Source organism: Typopeltis vanoorti, chromosome 7 (assembly GCF_054136105.1).
Source record: "Typopeltis vanoorti isolate ZY-2024b chromosome 7, IOZ_Tvanoo_1.0, whole genome shotgun sequence".
Lineage (NCBI taxonomy): Eukaryota > Metazoa > Arthropoda > Arachnida > Uropygi > Thelyphonidae > Typopeltis > Typopeltis vanoorti.
The window spans coordinates 136,363,179-136,387,131 of NC_143555.1; the positions used below are offsets into that span (position 1 = coordinate 136,363,179).

Genomic DNA, 23,953 nt, shown 5'->3' on the forward strand with positions numbered 1-23,953 from the left:
TAGAATAAATCCTTCTGTTTCTTTTTAATATATCCATATTGTAGCCATTGCCACATCTTGTTCTTGTCAATTTTGTCCTCAGTATCTCAAAGAAATTGGCCATGCAAGGATTTATTTTTCCAGCACACATATCGGCTTATTTTGTTGTTCCTTTTTCTAATCAGATTTGTTTCCTGTTTCTTTTAGGAGGCCCTCTTGTGTAATTGCTTGAAGCATTGGCTCAGCTATTGTTGATGTAACTCCTTAAACTAATTTCTTCTTCTACAGTCTGTCTCACTTGCAGCAGACCTCATCCACCTATTCTCCTTGGTAGGTACAACCAGTCAACATCACTTTGTGGATGTAATGCATGATGCATAGTCATTCAATTTCTAGTTTTGCAGTCCAATTTGTCCAGGTCTTCTTTTGACCAATCTATTATGCCAGCTGTGTATCGGATCACTGGTATAGCCCAAGAATTCGTTGCGCTAATTGTGTTTAATCCATTTAATTTTGTTTACAGAATTAAATGGACTTTGTTTAACTTTCGAGTGGAGAATATCACTGGTTTCTAGGTATTTATAGTGTTCATCATCTGAAATTGCTTTTATGTATTTCTCTTAATCAAAATTAAAATTGCTAGTGTCATTAATTTTTCCTTGTTTAATAGATAAAATTGCGCATTTATCTAAACCAAATTCCATTTTGATGTCCTGACTGAAAATACAAACTGTGCTCAGTAAAGAGTCTATTTGCTGGGCCAATTTTCCATATACAATAGATGGGAAATTTTAATATTACATTTAGGAATTTCATATCCAAATTTTGTTTTCTTCAGAATCATAGATAAAGGTATTAAAGAAATGTTGAAGAGCAATGTTGACAAGAAATCACCTTGGAAAATTTCACGTTTAATGCTGATATCTCCGAATCATTCATTATTTGCTATTAAAGTTGTTTTTGTGATTTCATAGCAGCAGCCAGAAACGAACATATGTTTTTGCTAATTCCAAATATTTGTAGTGATTTTAGGATCCAGGAGTGTGGGAGGGAATGCTATGTTTAAGTTAGTTTTTTGTCTTTTTGAATTTCTGAGAATCATTTTATTAATAAGGTCTTTTGTCTCTCTGGATTTTGAACATTTCCTTTTTGTTCAATTGGATAAATCTTATTATCTGATAAGTAGTGGTATATGGAATTTGCTATGATTGCAGTGAACAGCTTAAGCATAGTTGGTAGGCATGTCGCTTCTATATAAGACCACTCGCCTTTTTCATTATTATTATTATTACATGACACCACCAAGGAGTCCAGAAATTCATGGAGGGGAGGGCACGTACTCTACAACTCTCCATCTCTACTAACTACAGTGAATCACAACTACCATCATCACGTACACCAATGTCATCTACTGCCCACCACCACCGCCAGTAATATTTTCACAGACAATCACACACATCCATGCCCACAGCAGGATTTAAACCCACAGCCTTTTGGCTGGAGGACGTACATGTTAACCACTCAGCCAACCGGGTCAGCATTGTTGAAAAGATCTTATAGAAAGTTCTTGCATTTTACAAAGATTCACATTTAGGTATTTCAAATAAAGGCTTCATAATTATTAGCCAGGCTATGGAGGCTCATCCTGTATTTTTAACATCTTTGATTCTGTTAGATATAAAATTGTATAAAAATTAGAAATCTAATGACAGACCATAAAATGTCTTTTAAACTAACAATTATGCTCACACATAGACCCAGACTTCACTGTGTAGGCATTCGGAACAAAAATCCTATGAAATAGCTTGGTTAATCCTTATTCCAGGAGTGTCTTATGTCTATAGACATAAAACAGTTTGCCTTTTTTGAGGGATGAAAAACCTGAGTTTCTGGGAGGGGAAAAAACCTCCAACTCCATCAAAAAAGGCAAACACCTGATAAAGGTTCCTCACATCATAGACTGAACTCGAACTGGGTCTTTCCAACCAAAGTGCTTGTCTAAACCAACTGAGGTATGGAGACCCTAACAACATTCTACAGTTCAAAACATAATAACATATTTCAAGAACATGATAATTAATTAAACAGTTTAAGCTTTCCAAAATGTATCATATTTTAATCTAAAATTTGAAGTGGAGCATAGGAATCCTAACACTATGGAGGGATATAGTTACAAAACATAATTTTAATAAACTTTAATAAACATTTTTAAGCTTGTCTGTGTCCAGATGATGACCTTACTTTGAAGGTCATCATCTGGACTCAAACATTGTGTGATTATTTAGTTTATATTAAATTGAAGTTATTACTCTAACATGGTAGTTCTCCATAATTTATTATAATGAATGCTGATCACCAGGTAATTATGAAAAAAAAGCGAAGCCAGAAGTAGCTGTACTTAAGCCACCCATGGTACTAATTTACTATAGGTTTACAACCTTTTCTGGGTGGGGATCACATAAAAAAAAAAAATTTGCATATGGAAATGGATAATAGAATAAATATGATGGTCAAGAGCCAGTAGAATAAACTTATGTGGAATAAGAGAAATTAGCTTAAACACTAAAGTGCAGTATACAGGACAGTGTTCAAACTGATCTTAAGAGTTGGGCTAGAAATACAACAGCCTAGACTAATATCAGAGTTTTCTGAGAAGAATTAGGAGAATGAATAGATAGCATCAGTTGAAAAATCATATTAAAAATTAAGACATTTTATGAAGGAATTTAACATTATTAACATTCAAGACTGTTTGAACTAAACTAATCTAAAGTGTCACTTAAACAGAATGGGAAAGGAATGACTAGCAAAATAGGTGTGTGAGATTTGACAATGTTGGTTAACTGAAAATAACAGATTAATTTTGAAATATGATTTGTTTGATATGAAGTTAATAATAATGTAAACAAATTTATATAGTACTTTCACAGTATCCTGCACACTTCATGATAATATTTCTCTCAGCCAGTTCTCAAACAGGTTAGCATTTCTTCTGACTGAAGAACAGTGTTGTGTCACCATACATACATGTATCTAACTATACTCTCATTTATGATGATGATGATTTATCCCTTCAGTTGTTTCCAACTCTAGGTGACTATATAGGCAGGTATTCTTGCCCACAAAGTGTTCCTTTTTTACAGAGTAGTACACCATTGGTTCTCCCCCCCCCCCATTTTATATGGGCACAGGACCAGCATATAGATGACGAATCAGACCTATGGCTGGGACATGTGTATTCGTGACATGTAGCCATGTGTTCACGGGACTGGTTTGCCTGTTCTTGGGGGGGGGGGGGACTCTCAGATATGAACTGTAGACTAAAGTACACAAAGATTATTCAAGAAAAAATGAAAGAGTTTGAAAAAACAGGAACCAAACCTTGGAGATTCAGTGGCAAGCCTTGAAGAAAACCCTAATTGATTCAGCCAGAGAGGCATGTGGTGAGGTTGTCTGCAAGGATAGAAAAATCAGAACTCCATGGTGGACACAGGAAGTTAGAGACTATGAAGAAAAAGAAGAAAGCATATCAAAAGTTCCTGGCAAATAACTCAGCTTGTGCTCTTAAAGAATACAGAGACAAATGTAAGAAAGCTAAACAAAGGCCTTGGGAGGTCTTTGATAAGAACATAGAAAATAAATATCAAGAAGGTGGCAAAATATTCTAGAGGCTGTTGAAAAAGCTCAGAAATGGAGGAAAGTGTACTGTAAAAGGAATTAAAGGTGACATGAAACTTGGTGAAAAAGATATCCTTGATGTATGGAGTAATTACTTCAAAAAATTACTAAACGAAACAATCAGTGATAGCACAGTAGTAAAAAACACTCAACAGGAATGCAATCAGGAATACATATCCATACTTGAAATAGAAAAAGCCATCGAAAGCCTGAAATGTGGAAAGGCAGCAGGAGTAGATGATATTCGACCAGAAATGCGCATGTATGGAGGTATAAAAGTCTTACAGTGGCTGCGCTGCATAGTTCAGAAGGCCTCGACAGAGGGATGAATTCCAGATGATTGGAGTAGAGCTTTCATAGTACCCATACATAAAAAGGGAAATAACATTGAATGTGAGAATTACAGAGGTATTTCTCACTGAGTGTTCTTGGTAAGATTTATGCAAGTATACTTGAGAAACGGTTGAGAAGAATTGTGGAAGAAAAGCTTGGTGAAGAATAAGCTGGATTCAGGCCAAATAGAGGCTGTCAGGATCAGATCTTCATTTTATGACAAATAGTTGAGAAATCATGGGAATATAACTAAGATTTGTATTTCAAATATATCAAGCAATATTTAGTCTTTATTTGAGTTGTAAGTCAGCAGTTAGAATAATGAAGTATAGGAAGATGGTTTAATGTTAAATCTGGTGTGAGACAAGGATGTACACATCCATATTTATATGGATCACATTATGAAGAAAATTGGTATTAAACATGATATCAGAATTGGAGATGTTAATGTCAGCTCTTTGCTTTATGCAGATGATGTTATACTTCTAAATAAATCTGCTACAAGTTTGCAAGATTCCATGACTAAATTGAATAACTTTTGCAGTAGATATGGTATGAAGGTCAGCATTGAAAAGACAAAAAATCTGCTACAAGTTTGCAAGATTCCATGACTAAATTGAATAACTTTTGCAGTAGATATGGTATGAAGGTCAGCATTGAAAAGACAAAGACAATGAAAATAGGCAGAATCATTGAAAATGTCAACTGCATTGTGAACGGAGAATCAGTGGAACAAGTAAAACATTTCGGCTACTTAGGCACGATTTTTAGTGAAGATGGTAAATTAAATATTGAAATAGACAACAGAATCAACAAAACTATGGTACAAAGTCAACCGAATAAATTCATATGGAATAAGAGAGAAATTAGTCGGAACGCTAAATTAGCTGTATACAAGACAGTGTTCAAACCAGTTTTAACTTATGGATCTGAGAGCTGGTACTAGAGACTACAGATATGAGAGTCCTGAGAAAGATTAGAGGAGTAAACAGATGGCATCAATGGCAATATCATATTAAAAACGAGGATATTAGGAAAGAACGTGACATTGTCAGCGTCCAGGAATGCATTAGCAAAGCTAATCTCAGGTGGTATGGTCACTTAAACAGAATGGGTGAGGAATGATTAGCAAAACAAGTGTTCTCTGCCAGTTTGGTAGGAAAATGACCCAGAGGAAGACCAAGATATAGGTGGATTGATATGATACAAAGTGCCTTAGACAGTAGAAGTATAAGATCTGATAATGTTGGCATCTTGACAATTAATAGGCTGATTTGGAGGAAAACTGTAGATAGGAAGGTAGTAATGATGTAAATTTTTAATGTAGCGGTATCATATCCTGTACACCCCTTGAACGTACACAGCAGGAATTTGATGATGATGATTATCATTATTATTATTTTTTTAATTATATAAATTTTTTGTAATGCATTCTGAAAGAAATTCTTAGTTAATATATAAAAAATCATTTCAGTGATATCAACATTTGATATATTAGATCGATCTCTCTCTTTGTGTGTGTGTGAGAGATATAATCTAGAATTATTAAAGAAGAGTATGCTGCAGTCAAAGGTTAACTTTTCATATATGTACCTTATGTGAAAAGTCAAATGTGCTTTTCAGAATTTAGAAATGATTCCATTTCTTCAATAGTAGAAATTTAGAACCTTTTCTCTGTCTTCTTTTGTGCTTTAGGCTGCTATCTATGGATGTGGGTGTTGGGCACAAAATTCTTCTCATCCAAATAGTCCTTGTGTGGCTATATCTACTTCAGGTATGATGAAATGTAAACTTAGTGTTGCAGTTTAGTTTTTACTGACTTTAAAGATTTTTTGTGGTTAATTGTTGTTTGGAAAACTCAGCATTTTTTACTTGACTTTGTTTTTCCCTATAATCACTATCTGTTTTTTTATACAAAAAAGCAAAAGGGAATTTTGAAAATAATGTGTACTTAAAAAATTTAAAGTGCATCTTTCCTTAAAACTTTTTCTTATAATATGTGTTTTAATTTAGCCTGGAAATAAGACAGTGAAATTGTCTTATTTCCAGGCTAAACAGAGTCTCATAAAGGCTAAACACAGAGTCACTGTTTTTAACTCTTTAGGCAAATCCTACCCATGAAAAGTAAAACTTATAATACATTAGCATTGTAGGTTGGTGTGCTAAGGATTTCTTTATTCTATTTTTATATAAATAAGATAATCTGCTAACACCTTTTAATTCTCCCAAGGGAGTAGGTAAGGTTCATTTAGCCCAACTAACTTTTGAAGGCTATTGAGCAGCTAGTATTTGCCCTCAGCCAATCACAACTAGCCCAAGACTAACAGTGATTTTCATTGGCACCTGGATAGGAGAGCAGGACAGGCAACTGCCACTACATAATCCCTAACACTATATATTGTCAGAAAATAGTGTGTTCTAGGTCAGTTTTCATGAGTTTCCTGTATGAAAAACTCAAGTTTCCAGAAGGGGAAAAAACCACTTATCTATGCCAGAGATAGACTAAATTGGGAACTGGTCAAAGAAAGGGCTTTGAAACTAAAATTGAACTTAGAATGGTCTTTCTTCTCGCAGCCTAGTGCTGTCAATGCAAATGCCATTTCCATGGATCTACACAGGCTTCTTTTTTATTTTTATTGATTTTTATATATATATTTTTATTTTTACTAGGGAGGGGGGTCAGCCCCCCTGACGCCTACGGAGCCCTAGTTCTGGACTGGTAGGCCGGATTTCTTTGAATTCTGATGACTCGAATGGGGTCCTCCTCAGCGCCCATCCTCCAAGTTCTGGACTGGTAGGCCGGTTCTCTTTGAATTTTGAAGACTCGGGGAGGGGGGGACAGGCACCGGGGGGACCCCTTTTGAGTTCTGGATTGGTAGGCTGGTTCTTAAATTTTGAAGATTCGAAAGGGGTCCGCCCATCCCCCGAGTTCCGGACTGGTAGGCCGGTTCTCCTTGAATTTTGAAAACTCGAAAGAGGGTTTCACCCATTCCCTGCATTCCGGATTGGAGGCCGATTCTCCTTATTCTGATGACTTGAAGGGGGAGGGGTTTCCGCCCCCCCCCCCCCCCCTCGAGTTCCAGACTGGTAGACCGGTTCTTGAATTCTGATGACTCGAATTTTAAAACTCGAAAGGGGGGTTTAGCTATTGCACTTTCATCTTTGCAATCAGTTTAGATCAAATGTGAAAGTTTGTGATTTCTTCTCCTGCTGTGTTTTTTCTTGTACTATCAATACAATATTATTTCTGAGTTCTCTATTGATACACACAGATTGTGGGGGGGGGGTTCCATTTGATTTAAAAAACTGGTTGTAGATGCAAATAGATTATAAATTTCATCCATAGTTTTGATGTTATTAGAACTATGGATGAAATTTGTAAGCCAGTTAAAAGATGAAGTCACTAATTTTATATATATGTATATATGTTGAAAATTTTTTACCTTGGGTGTGTTATATATTAAAGATACCAAGCAGTATTAAATAAAATTTGGTTTTTATCCTATTTCCCAAGTCAACAAGCAGACAAGTAAGTCAAGTTTGTGTCTGGACATAGTGCAAGTCAGGGCGACTCCACACGTAGTGCAAGTCCAGGCAACTCGTGGTAAAGGTGGAATAAGCTTTGATCACTATCCTTGGTATTTACCCTTAATGCAAAGAACATCCCGTAGCGGAGATGTATGATGCTATACATTAAAGGCAAGGGCCACTATCCAGACCGGTTTCGACCTTTATTGAGGTCTCATCAGTGGGAGTCAGGCTTAAGTAATACAGAGCTTATAAATTTTACCAAAACAAGTTGCCACAAGGTGCTTTTGACCTTATTAATTAAAATTCTCAGGATGAGAGATAGATGTTGAAAGTTTTTTACCTTGGGTATGTTATATATTAAAGATACCAAGCAATTTTAAATAAAACTTGGTTTTTATCCTATTTCCCAAGTAAGCAAACAGACAAGTAAGTCAAGTTTGCACCTGCACGTAGTGCAAGTCCAGGCAACTCGTGGTAAAGGTGGAATAAGCTTTGATCACTATCCTTGGTATTTACCCTTAATGCAAAGCACATCCCCTAGCAGAGATGTATGATGCTATACACTTGGTCGTCGACTTATGACCGACCTCCGTTCTGGCTGACAGGTCGTATGTATATTTATTAACAGTATTCTTTAACCTTTCTAATGTTTTTATCATCTTTATAATTTATTTTTATAATTGTATATTGTACATAATGTGAAAAATAATACTGTACATACTGTAAATACAATCTAAAGTTAATGTAAAAATTAAAATTATAATTTAAAAATTAATTAAATAACATTAGGGTCCATTGCTTCAAAACTGGTGAGAGCTTTATTCAGTTGCAAAAAAGAATCTGATAAACTCTTTGCAGTGAATTTCTTTTCTGGCTCCTCTTCTTCCTCTCTCGCTTTTTCTTCTGACACTCGCTGTGCTTCCAATTCAATCAACTCTTCATCTGAAAGTGCTTTTATTTCACAATCTAGCAACTCCTCTACGTCTTCTATTTCACATTCTAATTTAAGATATTTTGCAAGTTTAACTATTTTTTCTGTAATCAGTTCCTCTCCTTTTTAAAATCCTTCAAACGTATTCGCATAACATTTTAGACACTTTTTCTGAATTCCCCGACATACAATTCTTTGTATGTCGGGGAATTCCCATGCGGTCGAAATATTCTTGATACACTGAAGAATGTTGTACTGCTTCCAAAAGTCTTGCAAAGATAAATCAGCATCAGAATCTATCGCTTTGATGGCTTGTGTCAAATGTTGTTCTGAGGTAGTGAGCCTTGAATGCTGAAATAGCACCCTGATCCATGGGTTCAATGAGAGCGGTTGTGTTAGGTGGCATAAAAACCACTCTAACATCATGTTGAAGGTCGTCCAGATGAGGAGGGTGGCCCGGGGCATTGTCCGTAATCAATAAAATCTTGAAAGGATACCTCTCTCTGCACATTCACGAGCCTGGGGAATAAAGCAGTTCATGAACCAGTCTGAACAGTGCTCGAGTCATCCAAGCTTTAGGGTTTGAACGGTAGTAAATGGGCAGTGTGTGCTTGTTGATGTGCTTAAATGCACGAGGGGTTTCTGAACGATAAATGAGTAAAAGCTTCAGCTTAAAACTCGCGGCATTCTCACCAAGCAACAAAGTCAACCGATCCTTAAAAGCTTTGAATCCTGGCATCCTTTTTGCTTCTTGGTGTATGATTAGGCATGCATTTCCATTGCAAGCTGGTTTCATCTACGCTAAATATTTGTTCCAGTAGATAACCTTCGTCTTTGATTAAAGAGTCGAAACTATCAACGAATTTTTGGGCTTCATCTGCACTTCCTGCTTCGCCCGTGACACGTACATTACGTAAAGCAAATCTTTTTTTAAAACGCTTAAACCATCCAGTACTAGCCTGAAAATCTTCTGCATAGTCGTCTCTGGCACATGATTTTAAACTCTGAAACAGACTTCTAGCCTTCGCTTGCACTGTGCAAAGGCTCATGGGTGAATTTTTCTGTATTAAATCTTCCATCCACATAAACAACAATTTCTCCATTTCATGGATGGGTCCCTGTCGTTGTTTGGTTAAAATTGTAGACTTCATAGGTGCAGAACCTTTCACAGCTTCCCGAATTCTTTCTTTGTCCTTAAGTATCATCGATACCATGGATTGTGATAACTTCAAGTCACGTGCTATCATATTCACTTTCTTTCTGCCTTCATACTTCTGGATAACTTTCATTTTACACTTTAATTCAATAGTTTTCTTTGACTTCTTAGCTGGCATATCTGTAGATGAAGGCATTTTCCTTTTACTAGACATTTTATGGGTAGTATTTCAGTAGAATTTTAATTAATACACCACATGCAACAGATGCTTGAAAGCGACTGGGTGTATGTGAAAGATAGTTATCGTACCCAGGTTATCGTACGATAACTATCTTATCCATCCCATAGTTATCATATGTGCAGCTGCCTGATTTTTTTTTTTTTTTTTTTTTTTTTTTTTTTTTTTTTTTTTTTGTGGTCGTAAGTCAATGACTAGGTGTACGTTAAAGGCAAGGGCCACTACCCAGGCCTACTAGTGCTCGAAGCTTATTCCACCTTTACCACGAGTTGCCTGGACTTGCACTACATGCAGGTGCAAACTTGACTTACTTGTCTGTTTGCTTACTTGGGAAATAGGGTAAAAACCAAGTTTTATTTAAAATTGCTTGGTATCTTTAACACACACACACCCTCTGTCCAAAAAGAAACCAAACTTTTCGAAAATAGAAGAAACTAGTGGCAACCTTCATTAGTGTTGTGCCAACTGTTTATGATATTTGCTTCATTAGAAGCCAAGAGTGACAGTGTGTTTTAACGAATGGTCAGAAAATGAGTTTCAAACAGAGAGCTGCGATCGATTTGTGTGTTAAACTTGGTAAATGTTTTACCGAAACACATCAAATGCTTCAAAAAGCATACAGTGATGAATGCTTACCCGTACTCAAGTTGATGAGTGGTTTAAGCGATTTAGAAGTGGTCGTGAGACGCTTGAGGACGAAGAAAAGCTGAGCTGTCCAAAAACTGGACTGAGCGAAGTTGACATCCAAAAAGTGTGTGATTTCATCAAAGAACCGAAATCGTCTGTGAGATTGATTGAAGATGGATTGGGGATTCCAAAATCAAAATAAAAAACAAAAATGACACTTTAGAATATCTTGCTTGCAGCATACAAATTGAAACATACATTTAACAACTTTACAAAGACCATATTATTAACTTCTTAACTTTAAATTAATTATTTTATTTTTTAATTTGTGGGATATCTGAATTTTGATGCAGATAGCTATGGTGTAACTTTTTCATGAAGTACTATCATAATTATCCTATACACCCCCCTGAAGGAGGTGTACAGGATACTATGCACAACATTTTGGGTCTTCGTAAATTGGATTCTTTATTTGTTCCCCACAAGTTGACCAATGACCAAAAAATGTATCGAATTGAACACTGCAAGGACCTCATTAAAACCTCTCATAAGGACTCAGACCTCCTTGAAATGATTGTTACTGGTGACGAAACATGGTGTTTTGAGTATGAGCCTGCAACAGAGTGCTTAGTGGAGACCACCAGAAGAGGGGCATCCGAAAAAAAGTCACTTGGAGAAGTCAAAAGTAAAGACAATGGTGATTTGTTTCTACGATTCCAAGGGCATTATCCACAAAGAATTTGTTCTGCCTGGCCAAACGGTCAATAGTGAGTTTTATCTTGAAGTTTTGAAGTGATTGATAGCGAGAATTCGTCGCATACTTCATGAATATCATGATGCAGGCAGCTGGTCACTTTTGCATGATAATGCACCATCTCATCGTTTGAACATTGTGAGACAGTTTTTGAGCAAAAACCAAGTTTGTGTGTTGGATCATTCACCAGATTTAGCACCCTGTGACGGCTTCTCTTCTGCCAACTTCAGTTCGATTTGCCAATGAAAGGAAAGCAATACAACACCATTGAAAATGTTCAAGCTGCAGTAACCCTCAACACTATCCAAAACCGATATAAAAAAACTCATTTAACGAATTAATTGACCATGCCAAACATTGTATTGAAGCTGAGGGAGAGTATGATTATTAAATTACTTAAGGAATTCACAACATAAACTGAAATATAAATTAAAATAAACTTTAATGTATACTTCCTATATTTCGGCGTCATGTTGCCATCTTCATGGGAACGTAAGATTAAGACACGTGCACCCAGGCACTAAAACAGCAAATGAGGTCGAAGAGAGAAGACTTCTGTTTTTCCTAAAGTCCTGATGGTTCCCCCCTAGTGGGCTATATTAGGTATTCTTGGCCGTTGGGCAGATGTTCTCATGATGTATGTCTCCCAAATTTGGGGCAGTCTCATGCATCCAAATTTGTTGAGGTTTGGCACGTTTTTTGGGGCTAAGGCTGATTCCATGAATAGTCTTTCAAATTTAAACTTGCTGCAGCGTATTACTGTGGCAAGTATCCAGAGCATGGTATACAAGCCCAGAGTGACTGTACTGGTGAATTTTATTTTGTTTGTGAAGTTTATTTTAATTTATATTCCAGTTTATGTTGTGAATTCCTTAAATAATTTAATAATCATGTACAGCCAATGTATAAGCCTTTCTACAAGAATTACGATCATCTACAGAGATTCTTTCACACGCAAGGCCCCACCAATGCGGTAAACTGAAGCTGAAGTTATCTAGACAACTGAATCGTTTGACCTTCCTAAAATGCTGCTGGGATAATCAGGTAATCCCGAATTGTGTAAAATTTAATCACCATTTCTCTTCACAGAAGACTCTCTGAATTTATAACCGTGCTAGCTTCGCCCTGTTACGAGAACAAATTACCGCAACGCATGTTCTCCTAGCTGATGCAAACAAAGCTATTCGAGCACTAGATGAGGAGCGTTCCAACACACTGAATCATAACCTTTGGATGATTCTATATACGTCTCATGCACTTCTGCAGATAAAGAATTTGAGAAAATAAGGAGTCGACACATCAAGAAATTTGATAACCTGAAAAAGAACTCGACCTCCGAACCAAACTACCAATCAACACTAGTCAACCTTTCTTCCATGGATTTGCCTGAGGCACTCAACGTTCTTGCACGTGGCCACAATTTCGCATTTCCTCCGAGAAAAATACCGGCCGAAGAAATTATGATCCAGATCTAACAGTATCCGCCACTTTCCAGACCTCATCGCCAGCAATATTAGACTGGATGTAGCCCGTGTTCCACTCTTTGTGTTCCAAATGTCCCACGCGAGGAAACCTTAGAGCTCATCCAAGCCAAATTCCCTTCCCGATATCTCAGCCCTATTTCAGTTCACAATGAATTCAGGCTATTTCATTTGGCAGGGAAAATTCTACAAACATATAGAGGGGACAGCCATGGATTCACCACTTTCCCCACCCATGGCCAACTTCTTTATGGAGACTTTTGAAGAGAAAGCCTTAAACTTTGCCCCACAAAAACCTACTATATGGCTCAGATACACTCCCCACCTTCTTAACACACTTAAACAACCAACACCCCAGAATCAAGTTCACCTTGGAAAAAGAGGATAACAGCCTAAACACATTAATTACCCACCAGCCTGATGGAACCTTGGTTTTCTCAGTTTATAGAAAACCCACCCATAGAGGCAGGTACATTAACCAACAATTCCCCCCCCCCCCCATCACAACAACATGGTGTTATTAAGACACTATATAACAGGGCTAAACTAATCTGTTCAAATGACAATGCCCTAACCACTGAACTAAATCACATCCTTAGCACGTTCTCAGCCAATGGTTACAATTCCCCCCCCCTTCACAATAAAGATTACTCTAAATCAATCACGATTCCCTACATCCAGGGCACCTCTGAAAAAATAACCAAAATCCTAAAAAAAATGACCTGACCTCTTGTTACAAACCATATAGAAAATTGGCATCCCTTATCTGCTCCACAAAAGACCAACCACTTCCCCTAGACCTACCTAGTGTTTACCAGGTCCCTTGTAGCTGTAAACTGTCCTATTTTGGCCAAACAGGCAGTACAGCGAATATCAGAATTTCAGAACACAAGGACTACATCCGGTTTCACCAGTACAACCACTCTAGGCTTGCAGACCATGCTCTGGATACTCGCCACAGAATACGTTGGAAGAAAGCCACAGTTATACACTGCAGCAAGTTTAAATTTGAAAGGCTATTCTTAGAATCAGCCTCAGCCCTAAAAAACGTGCCAAACTTCAACAAATTTGGATGCATGAGACTGCCTCAAATTTGGGAGACATACATCATGGCCCAACAGCCAGGAATACCTAATATAGCCCACTGGGGGACACCATCAGGACTTTAAGAAAAACAGTAGTCTTCTCTCTTTAAAACATTTGCTGTTTTAGTGGCTGTGTACACGTCTTAATCGTAAGTTCCCATGAAGATGGCAGCATGATGTTGCCGAAATATAGGAAGTATATATTAACGTTTATTTTAATTTATATTCCAGTTTACATTGTAAATTCCTGAAGTAATTTAATAATCATGTACAGCCAACGTATAAGCCTTTCTACAGGAAAAAGAGGGAGAGTATATTGATTGAAATAAATGATTTGAATAATTATAATTGGCCTATGTTTTATTTTCTATCAAAAGTTTGGTTTCTTTTTGGACAGAGGGTATATATATATATATATATATATATATATAAGAAAATCATAAATGAATTAGCAGAACTTTGAGTTTTATTTCAGAATAAAAACCATCTTGATGATAGTAGCTGAAGAGGAGCATAATCAATGGAGAATTAAAGATGAATTTTAAAAATATATTTCTACAATATCCATTCCTTATATTTTTTAGAATGTATTCAGACATTGACTTTTATTTTTTTTATTTTTGCATTTCATGAGCAGTAAACATGACTAGCCATCTGTCCTAGCATTACTCTTATACTGTAATACACACATTCTGAATGGATTTGGGTAAAATTTGATATCTACTACTATCAGTATAATTCAGAAATAGTAACCATGACATGTTTCCATGTCAGATTTTCTTGTTAGTGTTGATACATTACTTAAGTTAATAATTGGCTTTGTCTTAAAGGCACATATTAGTTTGTGTGAGAGAGAGAGAGATCACTGATATAAAATGTAATTTTTTCAGCATGAATGAACATCAAATAAATCAGGTACATCTGTTTAGAATTAGAGGTTATTCAGGTATATATTATATAGATAACATTTGATATGCATTGCAGGAGGAGGAGAGTATCTCATTAAAACCATGTTTGCTAAAGAATGTGCTGACAGTTTACTTTCCTGTGATGATAGTGTGTCAGCTGTTATGAAAGCTTTCGAAAAGAAATTTTTAAGTGAGTATCTTTTAGAATTTAAGATTTGCTTCAATTTTTATTTATTTCCATATATGTGCAAAGTTATTAATTATTTCATTTTTATTAAATGATTTAATTAGTTAATTTATCAACTACTTGTGTATAAGTTATTTGTTATGTGGCTCTCACCCACAGAAGATTTTTTTTGCAAACCTATAGTACATTTGTATTGTGGGTGGGCTAATTTTTTTTTTTTTTAAATAATTTTTTGTATTTTTTTTACTCATTTTTTACATAGTCTGGAAACTCTGCTCTAGAGACCAAGCAAAATTCATCTCCCACCCAGAGATAATCACAAACATCCACGGCAAGATTTAAATCCACAGCTTGTTGGTTGGAGAGTCGATATGCTACCCACTCAACCAACCACACCAACAAATAATTAAAACAAATTTGAATGCTTTTATTTTCTGTAGAATATTTTGATGTAGAAACTAGGATTTTAATTAGGTCACGTATTGTTCACATCATTAAATTCATGATATGTGCCCTCAAGGGTATTATGAAAAAGTTACACCATCACTAACTTCTGATCAACAACTTTCCTTCAACTTAATGTTATCTGCAGGACTCCAGCATTATCAAATCTTATATTTCTGTCTTTTAAGACACTTTTTACTGTATCAATCCACCTATCTCAGTCTTCCTCCTCTAAGTCTTTTTTCTGCTAACCTGGCAAAGAACATTTGTGTTCTATTTAAGTAATCTTGCCATCTGAGATTTGCTCTGCTAATACATTCCTGAATGCTAACAATGGCAAATTCTTTCTTAATATGTTCATTCCCCTATTCTATCAGAGAACTCTCATATCAGAGGTCTCTAGTCTTTGATCAAGTATTTTATTTCTAACCTGGTTCTCATATCCATAAGTTAAAATGGTTTAAACATTGTCTTGTATACAGTTAATTTATGTTCCGACTAATTTCTCTCTTATTCCATAAACTTCCTACCATACCAACTTTACTAATTCCATTTCTATATTTAATTTGCCATCTTCATTAAATATTGTGCATAAGTAATTGAAAATGTACTAATTGCTTTATAGGTTAATCATTCAGGATACAGTTGATGTTTTCAATATTTCTCTAACAGTTATTAAACTTAGTCAGGGAATCTTGCAGACTTGTACTGGATTTATTCAGAAGTATAACATCATCTGCATAAAGTAAAGAGCTGACATTAACATTGTCCAATTTTGATATCAGATTCAATACCACTTTCCTTTATAATGTGATCCATATAGATAATGAATAACAGTGGAGATAATTTGCACCCTTGTCGCACACCTGATTTTACTTTAAACCTCCTGTACCTCTAGCAGGTCTAACTGCTGACTTCCAACTTAAATAAAGACTGTACTGCTCGATATAATGAACACATTTACACCATATAACTGTAACATTTTGAAGAGCTTTCCTCTTGGCACCTTGTCATATCCCTTTTCCAGATCAGCAAAATGTAAATACAAATCCTTGTTATATTCTTAAGATTTCTTAACTATTTGTCTTAAAGTGAACATCTGATCCTGACAACCTCTATTTGGCCTAAATCCAGCTTGTTCTTCACCAGGCTTACCTTCCACAATTGTTCTTAGCTGTTTCTCAAGTATACTTCCATAAATCTTACCAGGAAACTCAGTAGAGAAATACCTCTGTAATTCTCACATTCAATGTTATTTCCCTTTTTATAGATGGTTACTATGAGATCTCTGCTCCAATCATCTAGAATTCAGCCTTCCGAATTATGCCTTCTGAATTAGGGGTGCTTAAGGGTCAAAGCTGTATAACTGAGAGGAGACCTCCACATAGCCTTTAAAGGAATGCGGAGAACCGACCAGGGCTTCTGACCTAATGTCCAATCCTCACCTTCTCGTGGTGCACCCTGTTGGGTATCTACTTTGATACTGAACGAACGAGGATGGGCTGGCAATTTGGGATTTAGCCGACAAAATTGTATTCTTATTGGTTAAACCAAAATAAAAAATGATGGTACAACATGACAAAATTTCATGCCGGCTGGGGCGTCGCCCGGTTAAACAAGGCCCCCGTTGTTTTCGCCAGGGAACCAGGGCGAACAGCGAAAAGTCAGCTACTGGAACAAATCTGAAAACAAACCCCAACTCAACATCACCGGAGTTAAAGATCGGTACTATCAATGTAAGAAGCCTGAATGGCAAAGAAATGGAGCTAGCTGAGGAATTAGATAAGTACCAGATCGATATAATAGGGGTGACTTGAAACAAAAAAGACCAAAACTGGTGAGATCTTTCTGAGCAATAAATACAAAATGTTATATTCAGGCAATAACAATCAAGGAAAAGAAGGAGTAGCCATAGTATTCAACACAAAATACGAGGCTAATCTTCTTGAATGGCAGTCAGTCTCAAGTAGAGTAATGTGGGCAAATATGAGAAATGTAGAAAATGTAGAAATGTGGGAAAAGTAGAGTAATGTTGGGAACTGGACAATGAGACTTATTTGTGCCTATGGTCCCACAGAAGGTTCTACTAAGGTAGAAGTGGAGGAATTTTTTGAGGCTTTAGAAAAAGCAACTGACACAATGAAAAAGGAAAAGTTGGTCCTTGTTGGGGATCTAAATAGTAGAGTAGGAAATGATTGTGAGACATACAAAAATATTTTGGGAAAATTTGGAGAAAAGAGCAAAGCTAATAATAATGGCAAATATCTGTTGGATTTCTGCTCAGGACATGGACTGGTTATTACTAACACCATGTTCCAACATAAAAATGTGCACAAATTCACATGGAGAGAAGAGGCTAGGAATAAGAAAAGTCTCATTGACTATGTTATTGTTGATAGTGATGTTTTCTCCCTGGTGCAGGACACCAGAGTGTACAGAGGATTTGAAATTGGAAGTGATCACTATTTAGTCTTGAGCAGGATAAAATTGAATTTCATATTGAAAAGAATAACATGTAAGAAAGTTTTAAAGCGAATAAAAGTTGAGCAGCTCTCAGATGTTAACTGTAGACTAAAATACAGAAATATTATTGAAAAGAAAATGAAAGAGTTTGAGAACAGGAATCAAACCTTGGAGATTCACTGGCAAACTCTGAAGGAAACATTGATTGATTCTGCCAGAGAGGCATGTGGTGAGGTTGTGTGCAAAGATAAAAAAATCAGAACTCCCTGGTGGACACAGGAAGTTAAAGAGGCAGTGAAGGAAAAGAAGAAAGCATATCAAAAGTTCCTGGCAAATAAGTCAGCTTTTACTCTTACAGAATACAGAGACAAATGTAAGAAAGCTAAACAGTGTGTAAAACTAGCTAAACAAAAGTCATGGGAGGACTTTGGCAAAAATATAGAAAATAAATATCAAGAAGGTGGCAAAATATTCTGGAGGTTGTTAAAGAAGCTTAGGAATGGAGGAAAGAGTGCTGTAAAAGGAATTAGAGATGATAAAGGTGAAATGAAAACAGGAGAAAAAGATATCCTTGAAGTATGGAGTAATTACTTTGAAAAACTGCTAAATGAAACAAGCAGTGATGACAGCACAGTGATAAAAAACACTGACCAGGCATGCAGTCAGGAATACATATCCATACTTAAAGTAGAAAAAGCCATCAAAGGCTTGAAATGTGGAAAAGCAGCAGGAGTAGATGATATTCGACCAGAAATGCTGAAGTATGGTGGTATAAGAGTCTTACAGTGGCTGCACTGCATGGTTCAGAAAGCCTGGACACAGGGACGAATTCCCGATGATTGGAGTAGAGCTCTCATAGTACCCATATATAAAAAGGGAAATAAAACTGAATGTGAGAATTACAGAGGTATTTCCCTACTGAGTGTTCCTGGCAAGATCTATGCAAGTATACTTGAGAAACGGTTGAGAAGAATTGTGGAAGAAAAGCTTGGTGAAGAACAAGCTGGATTCAGGCCAAATAGAGGCTGTCAGGATCAGATCTTCACTTTACGACAAATAGTCGAGAAAGCATGGGAATATAACAAAGATCTGTATTTAAGTTTTGTCGATTTGGAAAAGGCATATGACAAGGTGCCAAGAGAGAAGCTATTCAATACGCTGCAGTTATATGGTGTCAATGGGGCATTATATCAAGCAATACTTTGTCTTTATTTGAGTTGTGAGTCAGCAGTTAGAATTGAAGGAAGTACAGGAAGATAGTTTAATGTTAACTCTGGTGTGTGACAAGGATGTACATTATCCCCTCTGTTATTCATTATCTATATGGATCACATTATGAAGGAATGTGGTATTAAACCTGATATCAAAATTGGAGATGTTAATGTCAGCTCTTTGCTTTATGCGGATGATGTTATACTTCTAAATAAATCCGCTACAAGTCTGCAAGATTCTCTGACTAAATTGAATAGCTGTTGTAATAGATATGGTATGAAGGTCAGCAATAAAAAGACAAAGACAATGAAAATAGGCAGAATCATTGAAAATGTCAACTGTGTTATGAATGGAGAACCTGTGGAACAAGTAAAACATTTCAGCTACTTAGGCACAATTTTTACTGAAGATGGTAAACTAAATATAGAAATAGACAACAGAATCAGCAAAGCTGGTATCGTGGGAAGTCAATTGAATAAATTCATATGGAATAAGAAAGAAATTAGTCGGAACACTAAATTAGCTGTATACAAGACTGTGTTCAAACCAATTTTAACTTATGGATCTGAGAGATGGGTCAGAAGTAAAACACATGACCAAAGACTAGAGACCGCAGATATGAGAGTGCTGAGAAAGATTAGAGGCGTGAACAGATGGCATCAATGGCAATATCATATTAAAAATGAGGATATTAGGAAAGAACTTGACATTGTCAGCATCCAGGAATGCGTTAGCAGAGCTAATCTCAGATGGTATGGTCACTTAAATAGAATGGGAGAGGAAAGATTAGCAAAACAAGTGTTCTCTGCCAGGTTGGCAGGAAAACGACCCAGAGGAAGACCAAGATATAGGTGGATTGATACGGTACAAAGTGCCTTAGACGATAGAAATATAAGATCTGATAATGTTGGAGTGTTGACAGGTAACAGACTGATTTGGAGGAAAATTGTAGATAGGAAGTTAGTAATGATGTAATTTTTTTCATGTAGTACTGTCATATCCTGTACACCCCTTGAGGGTACATGGCAGGAATTTGATGATGATGATGATGATGATGAATTATGCCGTGCAGCACTGTAGAACTTCATACCTCCATATTTGAGCATTTCTGGTCAAAGTTCTCTACTCCAGCTGCGTTTCTGCATTTCATGTTTTTGATGGATTTTTCTGCTACAAGTATGGATATGTATTTATAAATGCATTCCTGTTGGGAGTTTTTTACCACCATGCTGACACTGCTTGTTTCATTTAGCAATCTTTCAAAGTAATTACTCCAGACATCTAGAATATCTTTATCTTCAGTTTTCATATCACTTTTATCATATCTGATTCCTTTTATGGTACTCTTTTATCCATTTCTAAGCTTTATTCACTAGCTTCCAGAATATTTTGCCCACCTTCTTGAGCTTTAATTTGTATGTTCTTACCTGAAATGAAGAAAAGGAGGAAAAGAAGAAAGTACCTGGTAAGTAAATCAGCTTGTAATTTTTGCGAATACAGATACAAATGTAAGAAATCGAAGCACCGTGTAAAAATAGCTAAACAAAAGTCATAGAAAGATTCTTACCAAAGTCTTCCTTTGACTTTTGTTTAGCTATTTTTACACGGTGCTTCGATTTCTTACATTTGAATCTGTATTCTCAAAAAACACAAGCTGATTTTACTTACCAGGTACTTGCGATATGCGTTCTTCTTTTCCTCCTTTCCTTCATTTCAGCTCTTTCATTTTTTCTTGAATGATGCTTGTGTATTTGAGACTAGTTCACTTCTGAAAGCTACTGCTCAACTTTAATTCATTTTAAAACTTTCTTACACCCTCTGCTTTTCAGTATAAAATTTAGTTTTACCCTGATCAAGACTAAATAGTGATCACTTCCTATTGGAGATCTTTTGCATCCTGAACACGTGAGAAAACATCACTATCAATTATAACATAACATGAGGCTTTTCTTATTCCTTGCCTCTTCTCTCCATGTGAATTTGTGCACATTTTTATGTGGAACATGGTGTTAGTAATAACTAGTCCATGTCCTGAACAGAAATCTTGCATGCACTTACCTTTATTCTTAGTTGTGTTCATTTCTCCAAATTTTCCCAAAATATTTCTATGTCTGGTAATCATTTCCTATTCTGCTGTTTAGGTCTCCAACAAGAGATACAAAAATATTTTGGGAAAATTTGGAGAAAAGAGCAAAGCTAATAATAATGGCAAGTACCTGTTGGATTTCTGCTCAGGACATGGACTGGTTATTACTAACACCATGTTCCAACATAAAAATGTGCACAAATTCACATGGAGAGAAGAGGCAAGGAATAAGAAAAGTCTAATTGACTATGTTATTGTTGATAGTGATGTTTTCTCTCTAGTGCAGGACACTAGAGTGTACAGAGGATTTGAAATTGGAAGTGATCACCATTTAGTCTTGAGCAGGATAAAATTGAATTTCATATTGAAAAGAAGAACATGTAAGAAAGTTTTAAAACGAATAAAAGTTGAGCAGCTCTCAGATGTGAACTGTAGACTAAAATATACAAACATTATTCAAGAAAAAATGAAAGAGTTTGAGAAGAGGAATCAAACCTTGGAGATTCAGTGGCAAGCACTGCAGAAAATATTGATTGATTCTGCCAGACAGGCATGTGGTAAGGTCATCTGCAATAATAGAAAAATCAGAACTCCATGGTGGACACAGAAAGTTAAAGAAGCATCAACAGAAAAGAAGAAAGCATATCAAAAGTTTCTGGCAAATAAGCCAGCTCGTTCTCTTACAGAATACAGAGAAAAATCTAAGAAAGCTAAACACTGTATAAAACTAGCTAAACAAAAGTCATGGGAGGATTTTGGCAAGAACAAAGAAAATAAATATCAAGAAGGTGATAAGATATTCTAGAGGCTATTGAAGAAGCTTAGAAATGGAGGAAAGAGTGCTGTAAATGAGTTAGAGATGATAAAGGTGACATGAAAATGGGAGAAAAATATTCCTTGGAGTATTGAGTAATTACTTTGAAAAATTGCTAAATGAAACAAGCAGTGATAGCACAGTGGTAAAAAACACTCAACAGGCATATAGTCATGGAATACATATCCATACTTGAAGTAGAAAGAGCCATCAAAGGCTTGAAATGTGGAAAGGCAGCAGGAGTAGATGATATTCAACCAGAAATGCTGAAGTATGGTGATAGTAAAAGTCTTACAGCGGCTGCACTGCATAATTCGGACAGCCTGGACAGAGGGACGAATTCCCGATGATTGGAGTAGAGCTCTAATAGTACCCATATATAAAAAGGGAAATAAAACTGAATGTGAGAATTACTGAGTGTTCCTGGCAAGATTTGAGCAAGTATACTTGAGAAATGATTGAGAAGAATTGTGGAAGAAAAGCGTGGTGAAGAACAAGCTGGATTCAGGCCAAATAGAGGCTGTTAGGCTCAGATCACCACTTTAGGACAAACAGTTGAGAAAGCATGGGAATATAACAAAGATCTGTATTTAGATTTTGTCGATCTGGAAAAGACATATGTCAAGGTGCCAAGAGAGAAGCTATTCAATATGCTACAGTTATATGGTGTGAATGGGGCATTATATCAAGCAATACTTAGTCTTTATTTGAGTTGTAAGTCAGCAGTTAGAATTCAAGGAAGTATAGGAAGATGGTCTAATGTTAAATCTGGTGTGAGACAAGAATGTACATTATCCCCTCTGTTATTCATTATCTATATGGATCACATTATGAAGGAAAGTGGTATTAAACATGATATCAGAATTGGAGATGTTAATGTCAGCTCTTTGCTTTATGCGGATGATGTTATACTTCTAAATAAATCCGCTACAAGTCTGCAAGATTCTCTGACTAAATTCAATTGCTGTTGTAATAGATATGGTATGAAGGTCAGCAATAAAAAGACAAAGACAATGAAAATAGACAGAATCATTGAAAATGTCAACTGTGTTGTGAATGGAGAACCTGTGGAACAAGTAAAACATTTCAGCTACTTAGGCACGATTTTTACTGAAGATGGTAAATTAAATATAGAAATAGACAACAGAATCAACAAAGCTGGTATGGTGGGAAGTCAATTGAATAAATTCATATGGAATAAGAGAGAAATTAGTCGGAACACTAAATTAGCTGTATACAAGACAGTGTTCAAACCAGTTTTAACTTATGGATATGAGAGCTGGGTCAGAAGTAAAACATTTGATCAAAGACTAGAGACCACAGATATGAGAGTCCTGAGAAAGATTAGAGGCGTGAACAGATGGCTTAAATAATAAATTTAGTTTAATCCTTTATCCAGGTGTGAGCAAACAAAGTTTGCGCCTGAAAGTATCTTCAGGACTGGGTTAAGGTGGTACTACACCAGGGCAACTCGTTGCAAAGGTGGAGCAAGATACCAACACTCCTATCCTAGTATCTCCCATAATGCAAAACACATCTCCTTGCGGATATGTCTAATGTTATGCATTAAGGGAAGGGCCACTACCCAGACCGGTTTCGACCTTTATTGAGGTCTCTTCAGTGGGAGCCAGGCCCAAGTCGAGATATCAGGAAGAAGCATTAGCATTAACCCAGTCCTGAAGATACTTTCAGGCGCAAACTTTGTTTGCTCACACTTGGATAAAGGATTAAACTAAATTTATTATACTCTAACCAAGTGGAAAATAAACTTTCAACATCTTTCTCTAAATCCAGAGTAATTTATTAAAAAAGGGTGGCACACCAATTGGCAATTCCTATAGGTGGAGATTACCTGCTAATGCTTCTTCCTGATATCTCGACTTGGGCCTGGCTCCCACTGAAGAGACCTCAATAAAGGTCGAAACCGGTCTGGGTAGTGGCCCTTCCCTTAATGCATAACATTAGACATATCCGCAAGGAGATGTGTTTTGCATTATGGGAGATACTAGGATAGGAGTGTTGGTAGCTTGCTCCACCTTTGCAACG

General features: G+C 36.3%; 1 protein-coding gene across 3 annotated transcripts in view; it reads left to right on the plus strand.

The window, feature by feature from the left end:
* Tasp1 (Taspase 1) overlaps positions 1 to 23,953 on the plus strand; it is a 164,900-nt gene that overhangs the window by 124,048 nt on the left and 16,899 nt on the right. For all 3 annotated transcript variants that reach the window (XM_090395485.1, XM_090395488.1, XM_090395487.1), the window contains exons 10-11: positions 5,686 to 5,764; positions 14,778 to 14,891. In XM_090395485.1, coding sequence (XP_090251611.1) covers positions 5,686 to 5,764; positions 14,778 to 14,891 — 193 coding nt within the window. The remainder of the gene's footprint in view (positions 1 to 5,685; positions 5,765 to 14,777; positions 14,892 to 23,953) is intronic.